Source organism: Acomys minous (genome assembly GCF_964271855.1).
Source record: "Acomys minous genome assembly, chromosome: 4".
Classification (NCBI taxonomy): Eukaryota; Metazoa; Chordata; class Mammalia; order Rodentia; family Muridae; genus Acomys; species Acomys minous.
In genome coordinates this window covers 34,046,037-34,070,049 of record NC_140486.1, presented here as the reverse complement: position 1 = coordinate 34,070,049, position 24,013 = coordinate 34,046,037, and the positions used below count along the sequence as shown (strand labels likewise).

At 40.7% G+C, this 24,013-nt stretch overlaps 1 protein-coding gene across 3 annotated transcripts in view; it reads left to right on the top strand.

The window, feature by feature from the left end:
• The first annotated feature begins 578 nt into the window (after positions 1 to 578).
• SNX2 (sorting nexin 2) overlaps positions 579 to 24,013 on the top strand; it is a 35,537-nt gene continuing 12,102 nt past the window's right edge. For 2 of the 3 annotated variants that reach the window (XR_014778753.1, XM_084779411.1), the window contains exons 1-7: positions 579 to 762; positions 9,283 to 9,400; positions 14,079 to 14,242; positions 16,225 to 16,291; positions 16,564 to 16,607; positions 18,871 to 19,012; positions 23,281 to 23,359. Coding sequence is in view for 2 of the 3 variants with exons in the window: in XM_084779411.1 (XP_084635537.1) it covers positions 655 to 762; positions 9,283 to 9,400; positions 14,079 to 14,242; positions 16,225 to 16,291; positions 16,564 to 16,607; positions 18,871 to 19,012; positions 23,281 to 23,359 (722 nt within the window). In the remaining variant the exon portion in view is untranslated. Of the gene's footprint in view, positions 763 to 9,282; positions 9,401 to 9,534; positions 9,625 to 13,392; positions 13,415 to 14,078; positions 14,243 to 16,224; positions 16,292 to 16,563; positions 16,608 to 18,870; positions 19,013 to 23,280; positions 23,360 to 24,013 lie in introns of those variants that run through there. The other variant, XM_084779412.1, reaches the window with a different exon arrangement.

The following is a 24,013-nucleotide window of genomic DNA, read 5'->3' as shown; positions in this document are numbered from 1 at the left end:
TTGCACATGCTAGGCAAGCACTCTGCTGATGAAGGGACATGCTCACCCCTGGACCCTTTAATTATCTAGGGCTGCAGTAATAGGTAGCCATACGGAGTTATTTAGATATAAATAAATTAAAATGAAATGAAATGAAACAGCTCGCTTCCTTACACTAGCCACAGTCCAAGAGCCCAGTGGTCCCGCGCAAGCCGTGTTGACTGTATTGGACAGTCCAGGAAAAGAACACTTCCATTGCGTCAGAAGGTTCTTCTGGACTGCTCTGGCAACATTGGAGTGTGTTTCTTTCCCGGAATCTCTGTACAACACAAGCTCAAAGATTGGTATCTACGCTCTTCTACTTCCTAGTCCTGTAGTTAAGTATAAGATTTTTGTACTTTAAGTCTGGTCAGCATTGGGTTGTAAGCATGCAAAAATCCAGACGTGGAAGCAGGGAGGGGCAGTGAAGGGGCGGGGTCACTTCGGAGCGCAAGGGGCGAGCACCGGGCTGGACCTCGAGCCCGGAAGGCTGCCCGGGGCGGGGCCTCGAGGGGCGGACCCGAGGGGCGGGGCCGGAGGCGGGGCAGCCAGCGGGTCGGCGCGCCAGTCCTGCCTTGCGTGCTCACGTGACAGGTTCGTGAGGCCCGGCTCTTGCAGTCGTCCAGGCGAGCGAAGATGGCGGCTGAGAGGGAGCCTCCTCCGCTGGGGGACGTGAAGCCCACCGACTTTGAGGAGCTGGAGGACGGAGAGGACCTGTTCACCAGCACTGTCTCCACCCTTGAGGTGAGACGGCCCCGCCGTGGAGGCCGCGCCGCGCGTCTCCCCTCTCCCCTGCCGCGTCTTGTCCTTCCCTCCCCTACTCCCGGGTTCGGGCCAGGCCAGGTCCGGTGACACCTGTGACGCCGGCTGCACCTCCGAGACGCCTGTCAAGGGGGCCCGGGATCAGCCTTGGGTGGCCAGGCCTCGGGGACAGCAGGCGGCGGGCCCTCGGGGCGGGGGGTGGCGCGACCCGTGGACGGAGCAGAGCTGTGCTTGGTGGCTCTCGGGCCTTCCGTGTCATTCGCGCCTCTTCCTCCAGGCAGGAGGAGGGCTTGTCCCCGGCTCCCGAGCACCCCCGCTCCCTTGGGAGTTCGGCCGACCCGGGGAGAAGAGCTTGAGTCTCTGCCCTCCGGAGGGTGTGCCCTGCAAGGGGGAGAGCCCTGAAGTGAACGCTCAGTGTCGGGGGGGGGGGGGCAGGGATGTCTGGGTGCGCTTTTCACTGTCAGTGCCCTTCATGGACTGTTAGTTCCCTTGGAGATAGGAGCCTCTTGTCTTTTTAAATAGGTGAAGATGCCTTTGAGTTAGCAGATTTTTATATTTTATTTTTTTGAGGCAGGATCCCGTGCAGCACAGGCTGGACTCGAACTCGCTGTGTAGCAGAGGCTGGCTTTGAACCTCTTGATCTTCTTGCCTCTTCCCCTCTCCAAGGGCTGAGATTAGCTGACGTGAGCCACTGCTTGGGTTTTTAGACTTTTTAGGGGCTGTACTGTTTGAAAAGTACAAACTCGAAGGAGGGAGTAGTCCAGGAAACTGGTTTTTAATTACCAAGGGGAGAAATAGAAACAGATCTCCACTCCTTTTTCCTCTTTTTTCGCATGGTCAGCGATCTCTGTAGCCGAGTGTTCCTGTTTTTGTCAAAGGAAACACTGAGTTTAGCTGTATTGGCCCGCCCTTTTCTAGTCACATTTGAATTGCTTTACATTGGATGAGAGCACATACCACCGGAAATCCTAATTTTAAGCATGTAAGCACTTTTCTCAGAAGATTGTTTACCTCAGCTGTAGGGCTTTTTAAATTATATGTATTTTGTATGTGAGTAAATGTGTGTGTGTGTGTGTGTGTGTGGTTTGCTTGCTTGCACACTAGTGCTTACTTATAAAAATCGAAGGGCAACTTTTGGGAGTTGCTTCTCCACTTCCACCAATGTCAGGTCTAGTTAGGAAGCACCTTTAGCACTTCAGCCATCTCACCTGCCCTCTACTTTCTTATAAAATTCTTTAGTATAAGCTTTGTTGGCCTGTTCAGTTCTGCACCAAATCAAATGGGAATAACTGTAAAAAACACCCATTATCTGAATTTCAGTGACCAGAAACTGAAAACTTCGGGAAATGTTCACCACTGACCGCATGCTGTTCATTTTATCTATAGTGGTGAGACCAAACCCCACTTCCCCACAGATTATAAATTCCTTGGAAAGTGCCTTCATCATCGATATATTCTAAACAAAATCTTGGGTATTCCTATCTTAATACAGCTAATGCTGGGTTAGTTGCCAACCCCACCATCTCCTAAAATTTGTTAAAACTACTTTGCAGAATCATGGTTGAACATGTCTGCAGGGCACCTGAACTGTCTTTTCTAGACACACTGCACAGAATTTAAAAAAAAAAAAACCTGTATCAGAGAACATCTGCAAAGTCTTATTATGAATAAACTTATCATGGTTAATACACTGTGAAAGTAGTAAATAAAATTGTTAATTGTGTATTGATCTAAATTCCTTATCTCATTGATTCATTTTAACAAAGTTGCGTGTCCGGGTGTGGTGGCCCACCCCTTTTAATCCCAGCACTTGGGAAGCAGAGTTAAAGCAGACAGCCTGGTCTATCTACAGAGTTCCAGGACAGCCAAGGCTACACAGAGAAACCTGTTAGAAAACAAAAGGAAAGTGGTGTGACTGAGAAATTTTAGATTCAGTTTAAAAATTTTCAGGTTAGTATGCAGGGTTCATTTTCCCCCTTTCAAAATGTTGGGGGGGGGGGCTGAAGAGATGGCTCAGAGGTTAAGAGCACTGGCTACTCTTCTGAAGGTCCTGAGTTCAATTCCCTGCAGCGACATGGTGGTTCAAAATGTTGGGGAAATACCTGTGAGGGATGCTGTGCCATCACTTCACGATTCTTTTTTACGTACTGCTGCTCATGCTTTGGTGGAGAAGTTTCCACAGTATTCATGCAGAGGTGCCCATACATGGCTGGAGTTCTATGTGGTTAATAAATGCCCTTTTCCTTTTGAGACCAGGTCTCTCTTTGTAGCCTAGATTGATATGGAACTAATTCTTGCCTGACCCAGAATGCTAGCATTATAAACGAGTACCACCATAGCCACTTGATAGCGGCACTCAAGTTCAGTCCCAGCACTCAGGAGGCAGAGGCAAGGGGATCTCTGAGTTCAAGCCCAACCTGGTCTACAGAGTGAGTTTTAGGACAGCCAAGACTACACAGAAAAACCCTGTCTTGAAAAACCAAACACAAACAAACAAACAAACAAACCACACAAAAAATACCAGTCCTGGCTATAGAGTGGTCCTTTTCCTGTACTTAGGTTGAACATGACATTCTCAGATTGGTGCTTCTGACTGTGGATGAAATTTACACAGGGGTCTTTTTTTTTTTAAAGATGTATTTAATTTATTAAGTATACAGTGTTTTGCTTGCATGTACGCCTGCACACCAGAAGAGGGCACTATATCTCATTATAGATAGTTGTGAGCCACCGTGTGGTTTCTGGGAATTGAACTCAGGTCCTTTGGAAGAGTAGGCAGTGCTCTTAACTTCTGAGCCATCTTTCCAGCCCCCTACATAGGGGTCTTGTTGTACATATTCCATTTCTGTAGGACACTGTAGAAACCTATTTATTATTTATTTTGAGGCAGGCTTTCATTGTGTAGCTCTAGCTGACCTGGAACTCAATATATAGATGAGGCTGGCCTAAAACTCATAGAGAACCTCCTGCTTCTGCCTCCTAAGTACTGGGATTAAAGGTGTCCATGGATGGGATTAAAGGTGCCCATTAGCTTATTTGTTGATTGGGATGTTTGATTTCTTGTTTAGTTTTTCTGGGTTCTTTGTACTGGATATTACTATTCTGTCTGGTGTATAGAGACTTTTTTTTCCTATTCTTTAGGCTGTCTCTTCACTGAGTATGTTTCTATTGCTGTGCAGAAGCTTTTTAATTTTCTGAAATCTCATTTGTAAGTTGTTAGTGTTGTTTTCTGAGTTAGTCGTGTCCTTTTCAGAAAGTTCTTATTGTGCCACCATTTCCCCTGTTTTTCCTCTTAACAGTTCCAGAGCTTCAGGTTTTGTATTAGGGTCTTTAATGTATTTGGAATTGGCTTTTGTACAAAGTGAGAGAGATCCACTTCCATCCTTTTATACATGGACAGGCAGTTTTCCCAGTCCCATTTGTTGAAGAGTGCGTCTTTTCAGTTGTGTTTGTATTGGACATCTTTGTTGAAAATCTGGTGGCTGGGAGCTGGTGAGATGGCTTAAAGAGTAAAGATACTTGCCATCAAGCCTGATGACCACAGTTCGTTCCCAAGGAGGAAACCATTACCCCACACATTGCCCTCAGACTATGGCATGTACCCCTCATCCCCTCAATACATGTAAACTTAAAATTATTATTCTTTAGCAGAGGCAGGCGGATCGCTGTGAGTTTGAGGCTAGCCTGGTCTACAAAGTGAGTCCAGGACAGCCAAGGCTACACAGAGAAACCCTGTCTCACAAAACAAAACAAAAAAACCGGAAAAGGTTACTTTTTAAACCAGGTAGCTATACTTGCACTGATTTATAGCTGGATCCTATATATTTTATTCCATTGATGTACATGCTTGTTTTATGCTAGTACCATGTTTTGTAGAATAACTTGAAATCAAGTATGATGGCAGCATTATTCTTTCCTTTACTTCCCAGTTTGTTGATGCCTCTAATTGTTCTTTTTGTTTGTTTGTTTGCTTGTTTGTTTTTTGAGACAGGGTTTCTCTGTGTGACAGCCCTGGGTCCTGGACTCACTTTGTAGACCAGGCTGGCTTCAAACTCACAGAGATCTGCCTGCCTCTGCCTCCCCAGTGCTGGGGTTAAAGGCATGTGCCACCACTGCCTGCCTGAATCTCATTGATCTTTATATTTCTGTGAAGAATGTTACTGGAGTTTTGTTAGGGATTGCATTGAATCTGTAGATTGCCTTTGAAAGATATATCTTCATAATAGTAATTCTGTTGATCAGTGAGCATGGAAAGTCATCTCATTCCTGGTGTCTTTAGATTTGTTTCTTCACTGTCTTTATTTATTTATTTTTGCAGAGTCATTTTCTTCCTTGGTATGCTTATTCTAAGATATGTTTATATATATATATATATATATTTTAGAGAATTGTGATGGGATTGCTTTACTGGTTTCTTGCTTACCATGTTTGTTATTAGTAAATAGGAAAACTACGAGTTTTGTTTTGTTTTGTTGAGACAGGGTTTCTCTGTGTAGCCTTGACTATCCTAGACTTGCTTTGTAGACCAGGCTGACCTCGAACTCACAGTGATCCACTTGCCTCTGCCTCCCGAGTGCTGGGAGGCGTGTGCCACCATGCCGGGCTTCCTTTTTTTTTCCCCCCTGCATTTATGCGTGTCTATTTTGTGCATGGCTGGTGCCTTAAGAGGTCAGAAGAAGGTATCTGGAGTTACGGGTAGTCATGGGTCAGCATGTGGATACTGATGGAACCTGGGTTCCTCTGCAAGAATAACAAATGTTCATACATAACCTGTTTGAGCCATTTCTCTAGCTCCTGCATTATCTTTCTGATATGATTTTGAGTTTGGCTTGCAAGTATTTTATTGATATTTTTGTGTCTACTTCCATCAGAGAGACTGGTCCTTAATTTTCTTTTTTTGTTGTTGTCTTTATCTGGTTATGCCATCAACATAATACTGCAGTCATAAGAAGAGTGGAAAAATTCTTTGCTTTTCTGTTTTATGGAATATCTTGAGAATGATTGTTGTTTCTTAAAAGTTTGATAGAATTCTGTAATGAATGCATCTTTATTTTATTTTTATCTAGTTGGAAGATTTATTTATTTATTTATTTATTTATTTTTGCTTTTTGGTTTTGGTTTTTCGAGACAGGGTTTCTCTGTGTAGCCTTGGCTGTCTTGGACTCACATTGTAGACCAGGCTGGCCTAGAATTCACAGCCATCGCCTGCCTCCCTAGTGCTTGCCACCACGCCTAGCCTTAGTTGGAAGATTTTTATTACTGTTTAAATCTTGTTTTTACAGAGCTGGTTATATCATTTATAACTTCAGTAGGTCATGTGCATCTAGAAATTAATGTTCTTTTGTGTTTCACATTTAGTGGAATATAAGTATTTTACATTTAAAATTATTTATTATTTTTATGTGTATCTGTATGTTTGAGTGAATGCTGCATGTTTGTGGGTTCCTGTGAAGGCCAAGAGAGAGCATGAGACCTCTTGGATCTAGAGTTCCAGGCCTTGTAAGCCACCAGACATGGTCTGGAAGGACAGCAAGGACTCTTCTCTTCCAAGCCATCTCTCCAGCCCCAACATACACATCTTTAGTGTATATTCTTTTGTTTGATGTTTAGTTTTTCGAGACAGAGTTTCTCTGTGTAGCCTTGGCTGTCCTGAACGCTTTGTAGACCAGAATGGCCTGGAACTCACAGTGATCTGCCTGCCTCTGCCTCCCAAGTGCTGGGATTAAAGGCATGCGCCACCACGCCCGGCTTCTTCTTTGTGTTCTAATAGAGTCTAGTTTTAGAGGAAGTTACACGGGCTACTGATAAGAATATGTCTTCTACAATATCTATTTATTTAGTTAAAGGTTTATTTATTTACTTATACAACATTCTGCCCACCAGAAGAGGGCACTAGAGGTACAATATTTAAATGAAATGATGTTCTGTAGATGTTTTTTAGGTCCCTTTGATCTGTGATGTCACTTAACTCTGATTAAAAATATATATATACGCCAGGCGAGGTGGCACACGCCTTTAATCCCAGTACTCGGGAGGTAGAGGCAGGCGGATCGCTGTGAGTTCGAGGCCAGCCTGGTCTACAGAGTGAGTCAGGACTGCCAAGGCTACACAGAGAAACCCTGTCTTGAAAAACAAAAACAAACAAATATATATATATATATACACACACACACACACACACACACACACACACACACACACACATATATACATTTGATTGATTGATTGAGACAGGGTTTCTCTGGCTGTCTTGAAATTCAGTCTGTAGATGAGATCTGCCTGCATCTGCCTCCTGAGTGCTGGGATTAAAGCCATGGGCGACCACAGCCCAGCTTAGTTTTTAGTTTTTAAATTTACTCTGTGTGTGTGTGTGTGTGTGTACACAGTGTAGATATTACAGTACACAAATAGAGATAAGTGAACAACTTTGTGGAATTGGCCTTCCACTTCCACATTTGTTTGCTTGTTTGTGTTGGTGGGGTGACCTGTCTTATTGGTGAGAGTAGGGTATTAACGTCACCATTATTGTATTGGGATTAATTTGATCTTACATCTAGTAGTATTTGTTGTATGAATTGGGTGCACCTATGTTCTGTGTATATGCTTAAATTATAAAGTGGATTGGTAGATTGCTCCTTAATCAGTATAAAGTGACTTTCTTTTTTATTTTTTTTTGGGGGGGGGAGGTTTTTCCAGTGTTTCTCTGTGTAGTCATGGCTGCTTTAATGAGACTTTCTTTCTTTCTTTCTTTCTTTCTTTCTTTCTTTCTTTCTTTCTTTCTTTCTTTCTTTCTTCCAACATAGGGTTTCTCTGTGTAGCCTTAACTGTCCTGGACTCACTTTGCAGACTAGGCTGACCTCAAACTCACAAAGATCTGCCTGCTTCTGCTTCCCAAGTGCTCAGATTACAGGGGCCACCATGCCAGCTAACATGATTTTCTTTATCTTTTGCTTTGAAGTCCATTTTGTCAGATGTTAGCAGAGTAACACGTTTACTTTCTGTTTTTCTTCCTTGGAATATCTTTTGTCCATTCTTTTATCTAAAGTTCATTTGTCTTTGATGGTAAAGCACATTTCTTGGAGGCAGCAAATAGATGGGTCCTGTTTTTTAATTTTGGCCACAGAGGCCAAAAGAAAAGAAAAGAACAAACAAACCTTCTTCCAATAAACTTGTTTTAGAGAGTATGTGAGACCTGTGTCAGTTCATCTTGTCACTCAATGAGATTTATAATTACCATGGAACATATCTCAGGGCATATCTTTGAGCGTTTATCTAGATTAGGTTAATTGAAGAGAGAAAGCATATTATAATGAGTGATTTACTACACAGATCAATAAAGAAGAGTACATAGGGTATAACATTAAGTAGGAAAAAATAGCTGGGCATGATAGATTCCCATAATCCCAGAATTTGGGAAAGTAGGGCAAGAGAGTTTCAGTTTCTAGATCTATCTGGGTTTCATAGCCAGACCTTACTGGAAAAGAGAAACTAATCTTCCAGATGTAGGTGTGTGCACACCTACACACAAGTACGTGGGAGGCTGAGGTATGAGGACTGACTTCGAGTCCATCCTGGGCTATGAGATCCCTTTAGAAAAAAAGTGTTTTGAGAGGTGGAAAATTTTTAGTTTGAAAATGTAGAATCTTAGGAATGGCTGTATTCATGATTTGTCTAGCATTAAATTTGTGCATATCAGAGTATGCTTGTAGAGATCAGAGGTGACGCTCAGAGATTGAATTCAGGCCATCAGGCTTGGTGATAAAGAGCTTTTGTCCCTGACTCATCTCACAGGCTCTATTTTTATTTTTGGTTTATTGAGGCAGGTTCTCAAGCTAGTCTTGAACTTACAGTAATTTAATTTGTTGGGGATAGCCTTGAACTCTTTGAGAGGGGATTGGATATTTGTTTTTTTCAGACAGGGTTTCTCTTTGTAATAACCCTGGCTGTCTTGGGCTCCCTTTGTAGGTCAGGCTAGCCTCAGACTCACAGAGATCCTCCTGCCTCTGCCTCCTGAGTGCTCAGATTAAAGGTGTGTACCACCATTGAGCTCTTAATTCTCTTTCCTCATCTCCCAAATTCTGGGATTAGAGGTGTAGACTACCATGTGTGCCTTTAATTTTCTTATTGTAAAGCAGGCTTTGGACTTTGATATATCTGTCCCAGTAGAAAAATGACTTGATCTTTAAAAATAAAAATAAATAAATAAATAAAAAGCACTGACTTTTAAAACCAAGAGGCTTGTTTGGTTGTATTGTGGATCGATACAGTTTTGTTAATAACTAAGTATGATAACTTAGTGACTCTAAAAGAGATGATATTTTGAGTTAAATGACTGTTGAGCAAGGCGGATACATTAAAGTGTATTTCAAACCTTAGAAAATATAAATAGCTGTTCTTTTCCTCTCTAGTCAAGAGAATGAAAAGTAAATAATCATCCCATTCCAAGAGAATGAAAAGTAAATAATCATCCCATTCCATTGCCTATTATTGTTCTTTTAACAGTCCAGTCCGTCATCTCCTGAACCAGCCAGTCTTCCTGCAGAAGACATTAGTGCAAACTCCAATGGTTCCAAACCTGTGGAAGTCAGGTTAGACGACGACAGAGAAGACCTTTTTGCAGGTAATTGTCATATCTTGATTTTTTTTTTTTAGTAATAGTCAATTATAAGATATATGCTATTAGAAAATACTCTCTAAGGCAACTGAAATTTTGTGTCTTAATAGGAACTCATCTTATAACAACTTAGAAATAGAATCTGAGCAGGGTTGATGCCTGTAATCTTAGCATTTGGGAGACAGACGCATGAGGATTGCTATGAGCTCAAGTTCAGAGCACCTTACAGGGTGAGACTTATAACCAACCTAAAATAAAACAAAAACTTAGCTTTAGGTCATTCTGTAAGAAATATATACAAATCATTAGGAGAAGCAAAAATGCTCTTTATTTTAAACATTTGAGAATAGTATATATAGTATTGACCATACGTTAGAGTCAGTGATTGTTTTCTTTCTTTTTTTGGTTTTGTTTGTTTGTTTTTTGAGACAGTGTTTCTCTGTGTAGCCTTGACTGTCCTGGACTCACTTTGTAGACCAGGCTGGCCTTGAACTCTCAGAGATCCACCTGCCTCTGCCTCCCAAGTGCTGGGATTAAAGGCATGCACCACCACTGCCCAGCTTACCATTATGATTTTAAAGCCATTAAGAAACCGATTATATTACTGTGTGTACTGGTGTGTTTTAGATAACTTACATGGTTTGTATAGATTAGACAGTTCATGTCAGTAGCATATGAGAAAAAATTAACAGCTTACTTATGAAGTGTTCACCAAATGGGTACAACTGTCTAAGCCTTCTCCATTTTATACATCTTAAAGAATGCCTGAATACTGACAAAAATCAATGTGTATTCACACGCAAGTTACAGCTCTATCTCTTCCTTAACCTTTAAACTAAGCCCTCCATATCTGTAGCTCTTGACTTAAGCTAAAAAAAAAATCCAAGTCACCAGTTTAAAGTCTGGACATAGTGCTAACACACATCCAATTTCAGAACTTAGGAGGTGGCACCTGCAGGATCAGATGCTCCTCAGTAACACGGATTAGAACCTTCATGAGAACTTGCTTTAAAAACTAAACAACATGCTGGGGGTGGGTAGAGCATGACATTAATCCCAGCACTAGGAGGCAGAGGCAGGCAGAGCTTTGAGATTTTGTTGTCAGCCTGGTCTACAGCGCAAGTTCTAGAACAGCCAGGAATATACACAAAGCCCTGTCTTGAAAAAACAAAAACAAAAAACAAAACCAACTTATCAAACAATGATTAAAAAAAAAAACCCACAACAACAACAACCAAATTTAAGGCACAATGTTAGTATGCTGAATCTAAGCCTAGCCATTTGATTTCTCCCCTTTCCATATTCGTTGCTTCGATCATGCTTAGCTTTACTTAGTTCCCAGTCCGTCACTGAAGCAGCTACTAGTATAAGCAAGCCAACTTTGCATCAGTGCAGTAAAATGTCATTGAAAATATTTGGTTGGTTGGTTTAAACTAGTAGTTCTCAACCTTCCTAATGCTGCAACCCTTTAATATACAGTTCCTCGTGCTGTGGTGACCACAACCATTAAATAATTTTTTTTGCTACTTCATACATACCTGATTTGTGACCCTGTTGGGAACCACGTATTTAAAGTGCTATCAGTGGACTTCTTTGCTGGGTTGCTGTTGCTGGTGTGTCTGACACTGTAGCAGCGTTTCCCCAGGGCTCGTGGGGTTGTGCTGCTTACATTCATGATGATGCTTTGGTCGTTTACCAACGCTTACCTTGTTATTTTTAGAGATTTATTTATGTGTATGAGTGCTTTGCCTGCATTTATGTATGTGTCCCAGGTGTATGCAGTGCCTGTAGGGGCTAACAAGGCACTAGATCCCCTGGAACTGCAGTTATGAATGATTATGAGCTGCCATGCGGCTTCTGGGAAATGAACCTGGGCCCTCTGGAAGAGCTGCCAGCGCTCTTAACTGGTACTGTGAGCCATCTCTCCAGACTCATACCTAGTTTTGATGTACTCCTTTTTTTGGTTTGTTTGTTTTTCAAGATAGCTTTCTCTGTGTAGCCCTGGTAGTCCTGGAACGCACACTGTAGACCAAGCTGGCCTTGAACTCACAGAGATCTACCTGTCTGCCACCCAAGTGCTCATAGTAAAGACATGTACCACCACTGCCTAGCTAATATACTGCTTTTTACTTTCTTACATTCATGATTGGTTTTGGGTTTTTTGTTTGTTTGTTTGTTTGCTTGTTTGCTTCTTTGAGACAGGTGTCACACTATGTAGATCAGGCCTCAAACTCACAGGGATCTCCCTGCTTCTGCCTCTCAAGTGTTAGAATTAAAGGCAAACACCATCATGTCAAGCTCTTTGCTGACTATTTTAATCTCTTTAAATTTTTTCTTGTTACATTAGTTAATGTGTGTGTGTGTGTGTGTGTGTGTGTGTGTGTGTGTGTGTGTGTGTGTGTGTACACCTATATACCATAGCATGTGCATGGAGATCAGAGGATAATTTGTAGAAGTTAGCTCTCTTTCTACCATGTGGGTCCCAAAGGTCAAACCTGAGTTGTCAGGCTTGGTGGAAAGCACCTTTACTCAATGAGTCAATCACTGACCCTATTTTGTTTTTCTTTTTGTTTTTGTTTTTCAAGACAGGGTCTCTCTAAGTAGCCTTAGCTGTTCCTCAGACTCAGAGCGATCCTCCTGCCTCTGCCTCCCGAGTGCTGGGATTAAAGGCATGCGCCACTACGTCTGTCTCTCTGACCCTATTTTCATATCTCTTTCTCTCTGTCTCTCCCTCCCTCCCTCCCTCCCTCCCTCTCTTTCTCTCTTTTTCTCCCTCCCTCTCTCTCTCACTTTCCCTCTCCCTCTCTGTCTTCCTCTCTCCTTTTTCTAAATAGTAATAAATGCCAGCAATCTTCAAAGCCTGAAGGTGGTACCTAAACTTTTAGTTTGTTCCATCTGGGTCATATGTAGTCTGTTGTATCTGTAGTTTATTTTTTCCCCTTTGGTTACCACAGTTCAGAAGATTTTAGTTATTAATCATTTTCTTTTAATTAAAAAATGAATAAATCCATACCAGTTATCTTGTCAACATTAAATAGCCAGTCTAAATAGTTTGATAACATGTTAGCCTTTGTAATTTTTTTCTTTTCCTTTTTTTTTTTTTTTTTAATTGGTTTTTCGAGACAGGGTCTCTCTGTATAGCCCTGACTGTCCTGGACTCGCTTTGTAGACCAGGCTGGCCTCGAACTCACAGAGATCCACCTGCCTCTGCCTCCCAAGCGTGCACCACCACCATCTGGCCTTAGCCTGTGTAATTTCAACTTGACTGCTTAAAGTGGTTCACTGACCACAATTACTACTTTTCTTAAATCTTAAGAATTCAGAAACCTTAGGCTGAAAACCATTGGTCTGATCCCTTTTGCCTTATAATTCCATCTTCCTCTTCTTCATATTAATTTTATAAGCTAGCAGGACTGTTTTGTGTTAGGCTCACTGACTACATTTTACTCTCCTGACTCTTCTCTTCTCTTCTCCCCTCTCTCTCTCTCTCTCTCTCTCTCTCTCTCTCTCTCTCTCAGATTTGTTTATTTATTATTATGTATACAGTGCTCTGCCTTCCTGTACACCTGCAGGCCAGAAGAGGGAGTTAAATTACATTATAGATGGTTGTGAGCCACCAGGTGGTTGCTGGGAATTGAACTCAGGACCTCTGGAAGAACAGTCAGTGCTCTTAACCTCTGAGCCATCTCTCCAGCCCCTCTTTTCTTTTCCTTTCCTTTTTTTCCTTTCTTTCTTTCTTTTCTTTTACTTATGCTGTTATTCTATTTGCATGGATTTTTCTCCAGCTTCTTTCTATGCTTATTTAAACCATTTCAAATCAGAGTCACAAAGTATTTCTGATTTTCCCCACCCTAAAGTATATTGACTCCTGTGTCTACTTAATTATAGTATTTGTTCTACTGTTCAAATAGTAATTGAATGTCTTATAACATTCTTTATTGTTCTTGTAAGTCTTTTATTACTATTTAACAATCCACATGTCTTGTTTTCTCAACTAGATTATAAACTCCCTGAGGGCAGGTATGATTTTTTTCCATTCCTTTGTCTGTCTTCATTGCATTTAGCACAGTATTACTTAGTTTGTAGACATACAATTTATTGATGGGTTTGATTTTAAATATATTTAATTTTAGATATTTCAAGTGAATGAGCATTTAAAATTAAAATCTAAACATCTCTTTGCTTTGTGTCATATTTGTATATTCAACTAATATCCAGTAATCTTTGGCAGTTAATTGCTTTAGATTACTAACTTGGTGGGTTTTCCATAACAAAATTTTTAATCCCAATTGGAATAGTTAAAGGTGATCTTCTGCCATAAAATGTGTTGTGTTTATGAAAATAATCATATTAGGTTGAATAAAATGTTTGAAAGGTAAGTTACCACACGTAAGATGTATTGCCAATCCAAACACGAATGAATGTGGCTTATTCACAGCATTGCTTTTTTCCTAGTATAGATACTTAAGCCGACTCAATAAAGTTCTTCATAAAATCAACATAGTTCCTGTTTGTTGTAAAGTTTTCATAAACAACTAAATACAATTAGTTACATAGAATCACTTTGTAGTGATAAATTATAGGTTGTGGTACATTTGAGACTTGATTGTAGGTATATTTTTCATATTTCATGAACTGCTATGTGCTGTAATTTCCTTGATTAACTTGCTTAATTTATGTCTAGAAGCCACAGAAGAAGTTTCTTTGGACAGTCCAGAAAGAGAACCTATCCTCTCCTCCGAGCCTTCCCCTGCAATCACGCCCGTCACTCCCACTGCGCTCATTGCTCCTAGAATCGAATCAAAGAGTATTTCTGCTCCGGTGATCTTTGACAGATCCAGGGAAGAGGTATGGGAAACATCTGGAATTCTATATATAAAGAATACAACCTTGTTCCTTACCCAGTACCTCTCTCCTGTTAATTATTCCTCTTACACACACACACACACACACACACACACACACACACACACACACACACACACACACACACACGATGCTCTGCCTGCATGTACACCAACATGCCAGAAGAGGGCATCAGATCACATTATAGATGTTGTGAGCCACCATGTGGTTGCTGGGAATTGAACTCAGGACCTCTGGGAGAGCAGCCAGTGATCTTAACCTCTGAACCATCTTTCCAGCCCTGCTAATTATATCGAGTCTAAGCCTTTCAGAAATTTTAGATGAGCAAACTATACTAAGAAGAAAGGCCTGATGACACATGTCATTAATCCTAGTACTTGGGAGGCAGAAGCAGGTAGGTCTCTATTTGTTAGAAGCCAGCTTGGTTTTACAATCAAGTTCTAATCCAGCTAGAGTTACATAGTAAGATCTGATGTTAAATCTCTTGCTCTCCTCTTCCCTTTCCCTAACTCCCCACCCCCCGCATCTCTCTGAAGAAACTTACCTGGCATATTATTTACATTTTGTTGTTATAGTTTGACTTTTGAGACAGGGTCTTTTTTACTCTGTAACCCAGGCTGGCCTGGAACCCACATTGTCCTGACTTGGCTTAAAACTCACAACAATGCTTCTGTCATACCTTTTCTAAATGACTCACCCCATCAAGCCCTACCACTTAACCTTTTTAAATCAAAAAGTTTGAAGCCAGAGTGCAACTCAGTCATAGAGTGTTTGCCTCATATGCTCATGACTCCGAGATTCCCCAGAGCTACCAGAAAAGAGTATTTGATGATTAAATTGGAGTATGTGACATCTGTGGTCTTATGATAATAGTGTGTACCTCTGAGGGTTCCTATGGTAAACATGTAATGGGTGTTAAAGTGATGTTGTGAGTCATTTGTTTGGTTGTTTGGTTGGTCGGGTTTTGGTTTTTCGAGACAGGGTTTCTCTATATAGCCTTGGCTGTCCTGGACTCACTTTGTAAACCAGGCTGGCCTTGAACTCACTGCAATCCACCTGCCTCTGCTCATTTAATAAACTCCTCTACAACATAAAAAAAAAAGAGTACGGCAATAATGCACTTACTAGTCTAAATCTAAAGACTACATTTCTTAGCTGTGTATGATGAAGCACACCTGTGATCCCAGCACACAGGATGGAGAAACAAGAGACACAAGAGATGGCATACTGACAAACACCATCCCTACCAAGTCTACAATATTTAGAAAACCACATTTAAAAAAAAGTTTTCTGTCGGTTTTTCTACATATCTGAAGCGTTAAGACAATTTCTGTTCTTCAAATGATCTTCATTATTTGAGTGTTTGTTTACAGTCAGCATATGTGAAAGCTTCTGTTGTTGTATGCTATTGTGACAAGACCCTAGTAAAAACTAGTCATCAGTGTTATAACAATAAGAATTTTTAGAATTTTTAGAATTTCATACACGAGTACTGAGTCTTATGATTGTCCACTTGCTATTGGATCACCTGTCAGTGGGCTCCTCCCTAGAAAAAACTGATTCTCCCTCTCTTAGCAGCCAATGATTGCCTGTAGCTCTTCATCTAAGGGAGGATCTTGTAAGATTCCTGCCATATGCATTGACATGCCAACTGGTATTATCAAATGTATCCTGTGCAGCCTCTATCTATTGCAAAAAGAAGCTTCTTTGATAATGGGTGAGAGCTACCCCTGTTTGTGGGTATAAGGATAAGTGTTTAGAACGCAATTAGAAATTATACTGGTTTAGAGAAATGACAGTACAGGATCTCTTCTAGGGCATGGCACCTCTCTAGACACAGATAGCTGGCCAGGATTGCACTGCTTGGCGTAAATTCTCTATTGAGAGGGCCTTGAGTCCAGTTAGACAGCTGCTGGTTACTTTCAAGATAAATGGAATTTTTAATACAAAATATATTTTTCTAGATTGAAGAAGAAGCAAATGGAGATATTTTTGATATAGAAATTGGTGTATCAGATCCCGAAAAAGTTGGTGAGTCATTATATTTTGTACATTTGTTTGATTAGCTTGATATATCCTATAGTTTTCCACTTAAGAATGTGGTTACAGTAGTTTTTCTTTGTAATTTTTTTATATCTTATTTTGAAGTATTTGACTTAATTAATTTATTTTTAATTGTTTTGGTGGTACTAGGAATTAAAACCAGGGTTTTATACACACTAAGCAAGCATTCTACTGCTTACCTAAACCTCTAGCCCAAGCATTTGAATTTTAATGATATTCTTTAACTTTTTTCTTTATAGGTGATGGCATGAATGCTTACATGGCATATAGAGTAACAACAAAGGTGAGCTTTTTGCTTCTTTAATAAAGCGTTGACCCCTCACTCTGTGTAGTAAAGAGGATGTGAGCATAAGAACTGGAGTATGAGCCAGGTGGTGGTGGCGCATGCCTTTAATCCCAGCGCTTGGGAGACAGAGGCAGGCAGATGTCTGTGAATTCAAGGCCAGCCTGGTCTACAGAGCAAGTTCCAGGACAGCTAGAACTATACAGAGAAACCCTGTCTTGGAAAACAAAAACACAAAAACAAAAAACTAGAGTATGCAAGAAGTGAACTAATCTAGACCTGAGAGTCAGGTATGGCCAAAGTAGTTCTAAGTTAAGGCATAGGTGAGTGAGTGATGAGGAGGGAATGGGAGGGAGGCCAGGATGCTTCTTTCAGGCAAAAGATGTGCTTGTGTACAAGCCAAAAGTCCAGCCGCTGTCCTTCCTGTAATCTCATGTGTAAGTGACTCATGACTGAATTTGTAGGCCACAAGGCCTCGTGTATTTCAAGTAGCCACATTAAGGTGTTGGCTCTGTTTCTTAACAATTAAACTGTATTATACAACCCAACTATCTTACACAAGAGGGAAAAAAGGTTAAAGGGAAACAAGAGTGAACCTTCCAGTATCCGTTCCATGGGACGGGTCCTTAGGTGTCTCTAGCCTGCGAGTTGGTCCGGCCTGCTTGCTGATCCTTTTGCCATCCACGTGTGCTTCGAGCTCAGTCCAAACCTCCTGCCCCTCTCATCCTCTCTGCCTCTCTGTCTTTCACGTGCAAGGGCCGGTCTCCTCCTCCCATCGAGGGTCAATTAGAAATACAATAGTCCAGGAGGAGTCCCTGATCTGCTTCCTGAATTCCAGGCCCAGGATGGCTCCACCCGGTCTATCTCAAGGTTAATCTCAGGGAGTATCCATGGTGTGTCCAAGGGCAAAGCCCACCAAGACTGCTTTCACCTGTGACAAAGCTTACAATCCTTCCCACATTAAGGAGTTTTAGTTCATCCTTAGCATAAAGGAGAGCTGTTAGAGAGACTCAGAAGAAAGCATGGGACTACTAAATTTTCATTGAGATAGCTGTCTTTTTTTTGGGGGGGGGGTTGTTTGTTTGTTTGTTTGTTTGTTTGTTTTTGGTTGAGACAGGGTTTCTCTGTGTAGCCTTGGCTGTCCTAGAACTCATAGAGATCCACCTACCTCTGCCTCCCAAGTGCTGGGATTAAAGGCATGTGCATGACTGCCCAGCTGGGACAGCTGTTTTAACTCAGTGTGAATTGGGAGGATCCAAGTACAGGTCAAGATCTCCAATTGAAAGGCCACTGCAGTTTTTAAGGGATTAAGTCTTAACATAGAAAGCAAGATGCCATAACATCTTAACTTTCCCTGGGGGTGGAGCTCAGTTGGTTTGAGTGTCTGCCTAAGACACACAGAACCCCAGGTTCTCTCTTCAGTGTGCAGAAAAACCAGCGCAAGTGGGACATACCTGTGCTTTCAACACGGTAGGTAGGGAGGGGGGTAGGTAGGGACACGGGAAGCAGAAGGAAATTGAGAGTGAGTTCTCAGCCATCTCGGGAAACACACACACACACAGCTACAGCTGGGGAGGGCATTGATACTTGATACTGAGGGAACAGTTTTGAAAGTAATGAAAATAAATGTTTTTTGAATTATGTAGTAGGAGAACCAATAATGTGTGAGTATAAGGAGTAGGAAGGTACTTACGATAAAGGAACTTTGTAGTTGGAGAAAGACACAATAAGGTGCGTTAAGTTTTGTTAATTGAAGAAACAAATTGTTATTAAACCCTTACTATGATTTCAGGCTCTGTTGCCAGCACCTGGGAATACCAGTAAACAGTAAAGTGCTGTCCTTGTGCGACTCTTATTCCAACAGGGAAAATACAGTGAGAGCTCAGTGAGATTTGTGTGGCACTACCTTTGGGGGTTCTGGATGGTGCATACATATCGGAGAATCAATAGTTTGTGTTGTGAGTGCAAAGCAACCAAAAAGGAGGAAAATCATTAGCAAAAGTATAGTAGAGAAGGTGTGATAGGTCAAAAATAGAATAAAGCAAGTGTTTTCTAACTTCTTACATTACTTTTAAAAACAATTATGACTTGGGCCCTAAAATTTAGGGTTTTTTCTTTTTGTTGTTTTTTAATGTATAAAGACAAATTAGGTAATCTGCATTCCTTTGCAAAATAGCAGACTGTATTTACAGTTAAGTGCAGCATTCATTTGTAAGTGGTTGCTTACTATTAACGATGTGAAATGCCTTTTTTTCATTTGTAGACTTCTCTTTCCATGTTCAGTAAAAGTGAATTTTCAGTCAAAAGAAGATTCAGTGACTTTCTTGGTTTGCATAGCAAATTAGCAAGCAAATATTTACATGTTGGTTACATTGTGCCACCAGCTCCAGAGAAGAGTATCGTAGGTAAGCATAAGTCAGAATATTACTTTTTCTTGTTCCTAATTTAGTTTTAGCTGTTGTGGTTTGTGCCTCCCTTAATCATGCCCAGTCAGGGCTCCTCTCTCGAGTTGTAGGGTTATATGTGCTATGCTGATCCTGCATATCATTGACGAATATGTAGCTCACAGCTTTAGTTTCTAGCACATAAATATTTGGATGTTGAATATTGGGTTAAAATTGATCAAATTGAAGGTGGTTAGAAACTAACTTTCACCGGGTGTGGTGGCCCACACCTGTAATCCCAGCACTCTGAGGCAGAGGCAGGCAGATCTGTGTGAATTTGAGGCTAGCCTGGTCTACAGATGCCAGGACAGCCAAAGCTACACAGGGAAACCCTGTCTCGACTTCACTTACCAGGAGATTGGGATAGATGCGATGACATCCTATTGGGACTCTAGGTAAGAGAAATATAGGAGAATGGGGAAATAGAAGGATCCAGAGGGTCCTAGAAAGCTATAAGAAGAACATCATGACGGGTGGATCTGGGCCCAGGGGGGAGTCTGCTCAAACTACTGCACCAACTAATACAAGCAGTAAACATCAAACCCCTACTCTGATCTAGCCAATGGACAGGAAGTTGTGTGGAGAGCGGGGACTGACTCTGACATAAACTTTGGTGCCCCATATTTGACCACTTCCCCTTGGTGGGGAGGCCTGGTGACACTCAGAGAAAGAATAAGCAGGCTACCAAGATGAGACTTAATAGCCTATGACCATATGGGGGGGAGGTCCCCCTAGGTCTAAGACCTAGGGGAGGGGAATAGGGTGGGAACGGGAGGATACAAGCGATGGGATAGCAATTGAGATGTAATCTGAATCAATTAATGAAAAAATAATCCAATGGGGAAAATTTGGGATGGGGGGGGGAGGAAAAACACACACACTCCCAAACAAAAAACCAAAATAAAACAAAAAGAATACCAATTTACTGAGTCCTGTTCTGGTGATACTTACCATGTCAATGTTTTCTCTAAGAGCTAGGTGCTGTTTGGTCCTCAGCTATATATTGTCCAAAGATAAGTTCAATTTAGCCTTGCTCATATAAGAGCTATTAAATTCATCTTAGTTTATTACATAATGAGTTCCCACCCAGATTTAATGAGATCCTGCCTGAAATCAAAACAAGACAAAAACATTTCTACTAATACCAGCAATAGGGGCTTAGCTTTTTTTTTTTTTTCTTGATTTTTGGTTTTTTGGTTTGGTTTGATTTGGTATTAAGACAGGATTTTTCTGTGTAGCCTTGGCTGTTGTCGACTCAGGCTGGCCTCGAACCCACGCCCTGCCTCTCTCTGCTGAGTGCTGGATTAAAGGCATGTGCCACCACATTCAGCAGACTTAGTTATTAAAATGCAGAAAATTATAAAAAGAAGCAGAAAGCCTTCATTATCTTTGCTGTAAAGATTTGCTATTTTATTTATTGTGCATGCTGGGGGATGTCCCTCTTGCTACCACATGCACGTGGAGAGCAGGACATGGATGGCAGTCCATGCGCTTTTCTATGTGTGTCACTGGGACTGAACTCAGGGTAGTCAGGTTTGGCAGCAAGCATCTTTCTTTATACACTGAGTCATCTGGCACCCGTTATTTCACTTTTAAGACTTATATCTTAAAATTTGTAGGTATTACCACCAGTCTATTTAAGTCTTGGGTTTTTAATGACCCTATTTTAATTTTTTCACACTCAAAATTTTTACTCTGAAACATATTTAAAATGAGTTTTGTGGATTATTAGTTTTATTCTAGGGCCATTTTTGTTTTGTTTTATTTATTTTTTCTTTTTTTGAGACAGTTTCTCTGTGTAATAGCCCTGGCTGTCCTGCAACTCTCTTTGTAGACGAGGCTGGCCTTGAACTCATAGCCTGCCTCTGCCTCCTGAATGCTAGGATTAAAGGTGTGTGCCACCACGCCTGGATGATTATTAGTTTTATGAGTTGAAAAGTAATTTTACAATTCTAAAACTTGATGTGTTCAAATGAATTTGTTATATTCTTTTCCTAATCCTTAAATAGAACATTTTCTGGGTTAGTTGTTTTGAGGTGGGGTTGAGATCAGGGCCTTCAGCATGCTATGTACACAATACTACTAAATTACTCCTATAGACTCAGTTTTCTATTTTTTAAAAAATAATAGTACTATATTGTTTTAGAATTGTCTAAGATGAAATGTAGCTTTGTTGGTAATGTTTGCCTAGAGTGCACAGATTCCTGGGTTTGATTCCCAGAGCTCAGGAGAAAGAGACAGGAGACTCATATTCAGTTATTCTTGCTACACAGCAAGTTCAAAGCAAGCCTAGTCTATATAAGACTCAAATCAATCAACAGAATAGATAGTTAAGACTAAATAAATACATAAATAAACAAAATAGACAAGATCATTTGATATATATTATACATGTGTGTTTGTTTGCATATGTATACATGTACATATAGTCAGAATAAAATATTTTTCTCCAAAAATTGTGAACAGATAAAGGTAAGTAGCAGATTAATCTTTGAACTTTCTGGCATCCACCTAGTAGACAAGCAATAGTGTTTCATAAAACCACATATTATTGACATCTTTTGAATTAATATATATTATCTAAAAAAATAAAAGGTTATCCTTTTAATTACATAGCCAGAAGTGGATTTATGTGCTTGAGTTTGTTTGTTTTGTTTTGTTTTTTTTAGGATAGGGTCTCATGTAACTCAGATTGTCCCTAAACCTAGAGTGTGTGGAAGATAGCCCTGAACTCCTCATCTTCCTGTGCCACATTATAGGCGTGGAACACCATGCCTAGTTTGCTTGCTTGCTTTGTTTGTTTGTTCATGAATCCATTTATTTATTTGTTTGTTTGTTTGTTTGTTTAGAGTCAAAGTCTTGCCGAGTAGCCCAGGCTGGCCTCAAACTCAACAATCCACCTACCCCATTCTCTCAAGTCGGGATTATAGGTATCTGCCACCACACTTGTGTACCTGTGCAGATTTTTAAAGTAAGGTATCTCTAGAGAGGTGAAAGAGTACATATAGAAGCCACTGAAAGGAGGCTGCATTAATCTTGGTTGGGTGGAAAACACAATTCCTTCTAAACTATTAGAAAAGGAACAGCTTGGCACAAGAGTGCATTTTTTATAATGTCAGTCCTGGGAAGCCTTAGGCAAGAGGATCGTGAAGTCCAGGTCAGCCTATGCCACATAGAAAGACAAAAGGACAAAGGCGGAACGTGTGTGACAAGTAAAAACATGCTAGCTCTGCAGCAGGGAAAGCGTTTAGCACATTCATCAGTTACATTTAACACATTTTATCATTCCATAAAGACCTTTATTGATATTTATTGACTATAGTTTTTATTTATTTATTTATTTATTTTTGGCTTTTTGAGACAAGGTTTCTCTGTGTAGCCTTGGGTGTCCTGGACTAGCTTTGTAGACCAGGCTGGCCTCGAACTTACAGGGATCCGTCTGCCTCTGACTCCCAAGTGCTGGGATTAAAGGCATGCGCCACCACCACCCGGCTGCTGACTATAGTTTTTAAAAACTCCATTAGGTATATTGAAATGTAGGAATAGGGCCTAAGAAAATGTCTCAGCATTTTAGAGTGCTTTCTACTTTTGCAAAGAGCTTGAGTTTGCTTCCCAGGACCCTTATTGGGCCTCTCACAACTGCCTGTAACTCCAGCTCCAGAGGACCTGACGTACTTACCTGGCTTCTGCAGCACCTGTACACATGTGTGTATAACAAAGTGCGCAGCGCACGCACATGCGCGCGCGCGCGCGCACACACACACACACACACACACAGAAGCAAATAATTAAGTCTTTTTAAAAATGTCGAAAAAAAATAACTTTGGTATCTAGGTCAAAGGCAGAGTACTTGTCTAGCATTCATGCCTTGGGTTCAAGTCCCAAAATACTCTTGAAATATAAAACATTTTGTGTTTTTAAAGTGAAATACCACAAATTCTGAAATGTTTATATAAACTTTTGTATATACTTACTGTATGAATTTGAATCCCACAAATGTAGCTCATGTTGTGCTTTATTCACATGCTGCCATATTTATTCACTAATTAGAGATATTAACACATCATGAGATGTAATTCTTCAAAAATGGCATATTCTGAGTAAGATTCCAGTTACCAACATAGAGACATTACTATAAGGTGAAAAGTATATTTTGATTATGAAGATATTATAGAGTCTGTTTCATAATGACCTAAAATTCTTATGAATCTCATCCAACTTCTTCAAAGGTATGACCAAGGTCAAAGTAGGTAAAGAAGATTCCTCATCCACTGAGTTTGTAGAGAAACGAAGAGCGGCGTTGGAGAGGTAATTCTTAGTTGCAGCACCACTGTTGCTATGCTTTCAGTAGTCCTCAGCTGTGGTCTAACAGCATGACACCTGTTTCTGTATCATGCTCTAAGTAGGAAAATGAAGGAATGAATTAGTTGGTGTTAGGATTCTATCATATTCACCAAGAGCACTAAAAAATGGCTGTAGTTGTAAGAGGGAAACATAGAAACTCTCAGGAGCACTTGATAGAATGTCTGGAGAAGCCATGTGTGGTGCACACTCTTGTCTTCCCAGTATTCCGTAGGTTAGAAGGAGGACTTTTAGCCCAGTCATGCCCTGGGCTACATAGAAGACCTAGCCTCAAAATACAAACGAACACAAGGAGGAGACTGGTCCTCTGTGGAGAGATGCTTATGTAACACCTTTGAGGCCTTGAATCATACCCCCAGCACAGCTCTTTCCTAGATTCTTAGAAAGTTATACCATACTCATCTACTATTTTAATTAATGCATACTTACATGCTGTTTTAGTAATTTAGTTACAGTTTGTCTAAATTGAAAAAATTTGATTTATTTTAATGTATATGAGTGTTTTGCCTGAATGTAAATATGTGCACTCCATGCAGGCTTACTGTCTGTGGAGGTCAGAGGAGGAGGTTAGATCTCCTGGAACTGGAGTGGTTGGGAACC